This window comes from Morone saxatilis, unplaced genomic scaffold (assembly GCF_004916995.1).
Source record: "Morone saxatilis isolate NCDOM2014 unplaced genomic scaffold, NCSU_SB_2.0 Contig18, whole genome shotgun sequence".
NCBI classification, from domain to species: Eukaryota; Metazoa; Chordata; class Actinopteri; family Moronidae; genus Morone; species Morone saxatilis.
Window position 1 is genome coordinate 2,661,977 of NW_023339740.1, and position 8,303 is coordinate 2,670,279.

Consider the following 8,303-nt stretch of genomic DNA (forward strand, 5'->3'; position numbering starts at 1 on the left):
AAAAAACATTCTGATCAAGTAGCTTTAGTCATTTTAAGTGACACTGACTTAATTTTGTAATTTTTATTTTTTCTGTAAGAACAAAATACCGAGTAAAAAGTACTTAATCAGGAATGTTTCTGGAACACACAAGTCAGTGTCACATTAGGCTCAAAGGTAGAGCGGGTCGTACACTAATTGGAAGGTTGTTAGCTCGATACCCGGCTCCTCCCGCTGCATGTCGATAGAATATGCTTAGAGCAACGATACTAAGAAACCACAATAAGTATATGTAGAAGTGAAATGAACTCAGCAGAATTATCTGTTCAACTATGAGAAAAAACATCCAATTACTAACAAGGGAGGAGAGATGACACAACTATGAATGAATAGATGACTAGATAACATGATGGCATGAACTAACGTGTAACAAAACTATAGAGTGAGAAATCAAGAAACACAGAAGGCCTAATAAAAAAACACAAATATTACTACATATACATTTACTAATATACTAAAAAAAGCTGTTTAATCAAAAATGTTCTTAACTTAAAAAAAGTTTGTGTTACTTAAAATTCCAATGTAATCTGTTTCAACAATTCTTTTGAGTTAAAATAACTCTACAGTGTAGACTAGTCAGGGAATGTCTACATGTGTGTTCTTTATGCACTGCTTTACCCACTGTTGCGTTTGCAAGAGCTATCCCAGCGTGCACTGGCCATGATTCACAGGGTGGACTCTAGGGATGCATAGATCAGCCTTTTCTCCACTCAGCTCAGAGTATCTACTGATACAGAGTACCAATCTAATACCAGAGTGGTCTTTTTTCCAAGTTTAAATCTGTAAACCTGACTGCATGGGAGGCCTGGGATCAGGTTTATGTAAGGTAACATAAGACCAGGGGTTGCTGTGGCACTAAAAACCGAGCTGGCAGCATGCCAGGACTGAATGAATGTAACTGGCTGCAGATTTTATAATGACACTGACAAAGGAACTGTTCTTCATGTGGATTGGCTGACACCAGATCCAGAATATCAGATCAGTGCATCCCTGGCTGACACATATTTAGGCAAACACATTCACACTTACAGCCATGCCGGAGTGTTCAGTTCAGGGCTGAGCCACCAAGGCAGGCGACTCTGTGCTGTCTAGAAATGATGGTGTTGGTGGTTGGCGTTGAACAGCTGACTTTAAGAACCTCTGTAAAGAATTTGAGTATATTTAGTGTCTGATGCTCCAGTGGAATAGAGCTACAACAGGGATACAGTTAAGTTGATAGAAACTGAAACGGTATTTGTTAAATTACTAACCAGACACCAGGGTTTCCACTCTTTTTAAGCAATCATCAGGATAGCACATGAGTCATGAACGGTAGCCAGTACTACAGTTCTCCTCTCAATCCTCTAGTTCAAATGAAGTAGAAAAGAAAATGAATCTTCCATGAAGTGAAAGTGTTTGTTGCTTGTACAATTAGCATTGCTGTGCAGGTATTTATCAACCACAGAAACAAATGTGATCATTGCCGATATGACCGTTTACACCATTTCCACTGCGCTTTTCTGAGAATTACCTTAACGGCTACGGAAAAATGTGACTTGATGCTGAAAAGATGGCTGCAAGTCACTCTCGCATCTGTTAATACTGAGGTTTAGGTGAGTGAGAAAAAAAATTCCCAGGACAACAGATTATATTTCCAGAATATTTGGTTATTTAATCAATAAATTACGTTTATTGTAAATGAATTGAGGCACATTGGTTAATTTACAATGATATGCAGTTTAGATCATATCATTCAGCTCTGCTTTAGTCTGTATAAATGCAAGTTTGGCTCAACATGGTTAGTTGATTGGCTGCAGTCAGAGTTTTCATGAATGGTTAGAAAGCCAATAAGTACAAAGTGTGGTCAGATCCTAAAGTCATTTAGAGAACACAAATAATGTAAAGTGAAGAGGTAACAAGATGCCCAGTGAGGCGGACCCTTGACCACATGAGAGTGCATTAGCCAGACGCTGATGTTGTTTACCAGTGGACAGACATAGGGAGCCAAATGACAGATCAATAGAAACTACAGGACTGTACACAATGTGGCCCCACAAGAAAGCAATTTATTGTAAAAGCTACAGCAGGCACATCAGTGGAAGTCTGAGGAAGACCTCTAAAAACACATTGAACCCTGTAGGGCCATTCGTGTCATTACATAGATATGAGAGCATGTCTGTTCACCCACTGTGGTTTTAGAATACATTCTGTACAAGCTGATGCTCTGTGAACTGTGATTTTAATGCTAGTTCTAAAAATACAACCATTGTAGCGCCACATGTTTCAGATATGTGTTTGAGCGCCAAATATATCTTCAGTTGTTTCTCTTTGTGGAAATTCCCTAATATGCACAACTTTTTATTAGAGAAATATACATGAAAATGTGTATTTAGAGGGTGTATAAACTGAGAAGCTGAGAAGTGAATTTGCTTAGATAGATTTCATCTCAGTGTCACAGTGACAGGTTGATTCAGGAGGAAAGAGGAGTACTTTCATCTCCGGACTAGGCTTCATACTTGAGGTCTGGCATCAGTCAGAATCTGATACAGTGTGTGAATCTCTTAATATACACTTACAAAACTGGTACCTCTGTAATTATTGTAGTAAGGCTTTCATGTTAAATTGAAGATGATGTCAGTGTGTGTTTTGAGTGCCAGCCTTCAAATTTCTTGAGAAGAATAAACAATAGTGTAAAAGGTGCCACGGGAGGCTTACAGGGGTTCTGTTAGACAAACAATGGCAGCTTCGTTGGCAGTTCACTTCACTGAACTCCTTGAATTCCATGTTTGTCAGGTCTCGGGGGCATGACCACCCTAAGCTGTATGCATCCAAGGCTTTTGACAATTACCCCACGAGACTCCAGAAAGTCTGAGGCCACATCAGAGTGGAATAATTAAAAAGCAGGGTGAGGCTTCTCTAATGCCAGCGAGGGTTCCCACTCAGTGAGGAGGAAGGAGGGTAAGCTGATGTCATTCAGCCCGAGGCACACAGAGAATACCCCAGCTGCTTTGCCAAACATGCCGAAAGGTTCCACTCTAACCCTGAAAAGGCCTTTCAGCGCTGCCAGTCTGTAAATGCCTCGACGTGGTGACAGACCAAACTGTCTCTTTAGTCAATGCAGGAACTCGTAAATTATCCCAGCAGTCTGAATTCATCACCTTTACAGATTCATTTCATTCAAACCACAGACGAAGAGAAGTTTTGCGGTTTATCCATTATTGTCCGTAGTAAAGCAGCTGCTCAAGAGACCGTAGATCCATGAAACACAAACCAGACTGCTGTGTAGAGGCAGCGGACAAAAGATGCATTCAACTTTGACCTGCAATATTCAGTTTATCTGGTAACTTGAATTATTAAAACCAGGTTAAAAAACAATAATGCAAAAGTGTGGCAAAAAAAATCAGCTGTTAAAAATACCATTTGCAGATTGTTGAACTGACTTACAGGGACTTCACTTGATTCTCCACCTTTTTCATTGACTGGAAACATTTATTGAGCTGTGCTTTTCTCAAAAGACTGCTACTGAAAACAACAGTGATAACTGTATTTTAGTTTTTATATAAAAATAACTTTTTGTCACTGAAACTATACTGTATATCCTGACGGTAGTAAATGAGACGGATAATCTGTTGAAAATTCAGGTTCAGAGTCGGCCTGGTAGCCTACCTGGTAGAGCTGGTGCCCCATGTACCAAGGCTAGGTCCTTACTGCAGCGGCCATAGGTTCGACTCCAACCTGTGGCCCTTTGCTGCATGTCCTCCCCTCTCTCTCTCCCCCCCCTTTCCTTTCAGACTGTATTTATCACATTCATATTTGTTATTTTTCTGTTGGATGCTGTATCTATAGCTCCCATACGTGGCTGCGTTTAATATTTGAGCTATAGGAAATAAAATGCCTGTAATGTGAATGTAGGGTACCAAAATGTCAGAGGCTTTAAAAATGTTTTATTGTTTATGACAGTGAATAGCAGGCATGAATTTATTAAGTTTCCATGCTCAATGTATGTTTCTTCCATCAGTGTGTTTTGAGGCTCAACCTGTCTTGTGAAAAGAATGGCACGTACATAGCTACTAGCCATAGGGTGACATACTGTAGCCGCTCTGAGATCTCTGGAATGCTTACATTCATTTGGAATGCTAGAAAACTTTTGTCTCAACCTGTTGAACTATTCATGCAATATCTTTGAGACGAGTATTTCTGTGAACTCATATGTTTCTCACCTGCTCATTATGGAAAGACAGCAACAAACAAACTGTAAGAAATAGTGTGTAATCCTCCTAACTTTTATCTTTTTACAGTGGAAGATACCTTAGAGCTAACGCAATTAAATGGGTTTTAGGTGGGCAGTTGTAACACACTTTTCAGTTTGAGACTTTGAAACCCTGTCTTCATCTTAACATTTTCATCTTCATCATGTTGTAGGTCCTGGAGAAGGGCATGCGCCTGGAGTGCAAGTGTCACGGCGTGTCGGGATCCTGCACAACCAAGACATGCTGGACGACGCTCCCCAAGTTCCGTCAGCTGGGATACATGCTCAAGGACAAATACGACCAGGCCGTGCACGTGGAGCCGGTGCGAGCCAGCCGCAACAAGCGCCCTACCTTCCTAAAGATCAAGAAACCCCACTCCTACCGCAAGCCCATGGACACGGAGCTGGTCTACATCGAGAGGTCGCCCAACTACTGCGAGGCCGACCCTTTGACCGGCAGCATGGGAACACAAGGTCGCCTGTGCAACAAAACGGCTCAGCAGCCCAACAGCTGTGACCTGATGTGTTGTGGTCGAGGATATAACACGCACCAATACTCACGCGTTTGGCAGTGCAACTGCAAGTTCCTGTGGTGCTGCTACGTCAAATGCAACACCTGCAGTGAGAGGACAGAGGTGTATACTTGTAAATAGAAATATTTATTGGACATGTATTAAGACGCACAGCTAGACCGGACTGCGCGTGTGTGTGTGTGCACGTGTGTGCGTTGTTAATATATTTCAGAAAAAGACTGGCTGCGGAGCAACTACCTTGCTGGTATTACAACAATCACGACAACCGGTTTCTGCAACGTGTGTTGATTATACTGATGCCAATGGACATCTGCCATAACACTGGACGCAACCTATGGGCTTAGAAATTGTATTTTTATTTTTTAATTTGAATGCCATTTCATGCCCCAGGCTTGACTCTGCAGGCCATACTGGTCTACTGGCACGACTCACCTCCAAACAGTGATTTATTTTCTAGACTAATAATTTATTCAATGAGAAAACTACTGATGATTTTGAAAACTCACTGTTGACTAAATCTGGTAAGGTCTTAAGTTGGTGTAGGCATTTTAGTAAACAAATATTCAAGTGCACTTACGCAAAGAGAAATGTTCTTTTTCTTTAACAAGACAACTCACACACTGGAGCTGAAAACTGAAACGACACAAACTGAACTCGACTGAATGACATATTTGGGACCATGCAGCCTATGTGCATTAAGCCTCGCAGAAGAATATTAAACTACTGATCCTGGGCTTGGTATGATAGTATTGTTTTCTACTTGTTTCTGTTCCCTCTGCCCTACAGTTTGCTGCTAGTTGTCTGGAAAGTTATGGAGTTTGTGACTGAGCAGCCATATTGACGGTTCAAGCTAAGTTGACACCACCAGAAGCAAACGCGAGCTTCCAGACATAAATCCCCCTAATGTTGGTTGATAGAATATATTTTGTAAGAGATTATTTTTATATAATATTTTTTTTATTTATTTTCTATCTCTATGTAAGATATTTTTCCCTTAGCATTTCAAACTGTTCAGTTAATGAGTTTACTGAAAGGAGATGACCCACTGAAACACTGTTTTAAAAATGTGCCTTGTTTCTCTGCAGCAGAATATAATGTTATACAGAAATATGCCTATTGTGATTTGTAATACGTGTCAGGAAACATTATCTCACCTTGCCTTACTACCTATCGAGAGCCACAGTCCTGACGTCACTTCCAGGTTAGCTGCTATTCCACAAAAGTTAGTTTGTATGACTCAGTGCCATCGGTTGTACAGGGTTTCTTAAGATGTCTCTCTAAAAAGGTAAAACGTGTTTTTGTGGTTTACTATCCGTATTCTAAAATACTCTATTCAATTCAATTTAATTCAATTTTATTTGTATAGCACCAATTCATAACAGAAGTTATCGCAGGACGACACTTTCAAATAGGAAGCAGGTCTAGGGACCGAACTCCTTTAACCATTATTACAGAAGACCCAACAAAGTACCACATGGAGGCAAGCACTTGGCACAGGGTCAAAGGAAAAACTGCCTTTAACAGACAAGAAACCCTAGGGGACAGACCCTTCGGCCTCTAGGTGGGGTGGGTCGGTCTGCCTCGAACCAGTTGGGGTGTAGAGGAGAGAGAGGAGGACAGAAGAGGAGAGAGAGACAAGAGAGACAGACGGACAGAGGTGCACAGCAACAAAGTAGCAACGACTACACTTAATAGTTACTCTAATATCCTATTTACAGCATTTGCCATTACAATTTGAACCCGTTTAAACCATGATTAATTTGTTAGCAATGGTAAAACTAACGGACTACTTTAAATTTTTAACAGCACAGGTTACCACCATGTAGCCACTTGATAGCAGGTAGGCTAATTTGTTCAGCGTAAACTGTGTCTAACAAAACATTTCTTGCCAATTCTGCCCTTTTCTTGCATCTTTTTAGCCACGACTAGGCCGCAAGCCTTTCTGTTGAACTTAGCGTTAATCCCGCCAAAGGGTTCGAAAAGTAGTGCTTGTTAAAGACCCACTAAAAACTGGATTGGGATTGAACCACATTACATACTTCTGGACTAAGGTTTATGTTCCAAGGCTGTAATTTTAGACATTTGTGTTACTACAAATTCTGATGAGATTTTCGGGCTGGATTCAATGTGGAATGACTTTCGATGCATTCTGGGGGTTCCGCCACCGCCGCTGTCGGAATGGTCACTGCCATTGTAGACAAAGCTTGTGATTCCACCAGATGTTTAAAATATTGGGGCCTGATCTATTTTTGGACAGAAGCTGTGTCAAGCTGCACGAGGCAGGATCCGAGCTGGGCAAGGAAGTTCAGAAACAGGGAACGGCAGTAGATTTACGGTGCTGTTTGCAGGGACTCCCAATTGTAAAAACGGGGTGACAAAGGAAAAAGCAAAATCTTACAAAAAAGTCATTATGATTGGGTCAACCAAAAATTAAGGCAGCAAAACGCCTTGTCCACAGAGCTGTGGAATTTAAGGCGTTTATACCTTCCAGGACACAGTATCCAGATTACGACTCGCTTTTGGGTTTCTTTAGGTTAACCATAAAATTCACAGATATGCCAGTTTTGTGCTTTTGTTCAAGTCTCTTCACTACCACCAATAAGGGCTGTGGTATCATTTTCATATTTTCCGTTGCCTTTTATTAGACGGGATTAAGGAAATTTTTGATATTTTTGGTTTACCAAAAACCAAAACAAAAATAAAATAACGTAATAAGTTTGTTAATGTAATGGTTTTGTTAGATGTAGATTGAAAGAATAAAGAACTAAAAGAGGAAGGAAAGAAGAACTAAAAAATCAAGATCAAGGCATTCAAATCCAACCTTTGATAACTATCGACACATTTTCGCCAGTTACTCAATAAAAGGTTTTGGATACCCAGCCCTTATACTTAAAATATAAAAACAATCAAGGACATTACCTAACAGGGACATTAGTAACCGTTTTGGCGTTAGTACAGAATCCAGGGACAGGTTGATTTATAGATAGGACTGGTAACATGCCTTCATACACAGGAGGGTGCATTAAGGTTTATTGGTTGCAGAAAAACAATGCCGTTTTTTTTTCAGTTCTCCAGTTTTTGGTTCCTTACAGTTCCAACAGTTTCTAGTTGGAACTGGCAGTCATTACTGACTCAGTTCCTCATTAAAGGTTGTTCTTGGTATGCAATTGGAACTGATGAAATAATATCAAACAGGAACTCTGTAAGAGATCTTAATAATCAAAAGGTCCCAAAATTCGTAATGTTCATGTTCAAAACGCAAATGTTTTTATTACTTTTCTTTGGGTTACCATAACATCTCGTCTTTGAGAAATTAACAGGAGATTACTTTTTATATTGTTTATCAAATAATATCATTATGAGACACAAATCAGGAGAAGAAGAGTCGTGAGTTGAGGTTGCGGTGCATAGGGTTAGTCATGAGCAGATGTGTCCTACCAAGTGGTAAGCAGTGGGAGTGTTGAGGAGCTGCCGCTGGATGTTTCTTCGTACATACGTCTATA

The 8,303-nt window shown here is 40.4% G+C and overlaps 1 protein-coding gene across 1 annotated transcript in view; it reads left to right on the forward strand.

The window, feature by feature from the left end:
• Positions 1-6,063, forward strand: part of wnt7aa (wingless-type MMTV integration site family, member 7Aa) — a 16,528-nt gene extending 10,465 nt beyond the window's left edge. Inside the window, exon 4 of the mRNA XM_035661180.1 lies at positions 4,441-6,063. Coding sequence (XP_035517073.1) covers positions 4,441-4,920 — 480 coding nt within the window. The 3' untranslated portion in view covers positions 4,921-6,063. The remainder of the gene's footprint in view (positions 1-4,440) is intronic.
• The last annotated feature ends 2,240 nt before the right edge of the window (positions 6,064-8,303 follow it).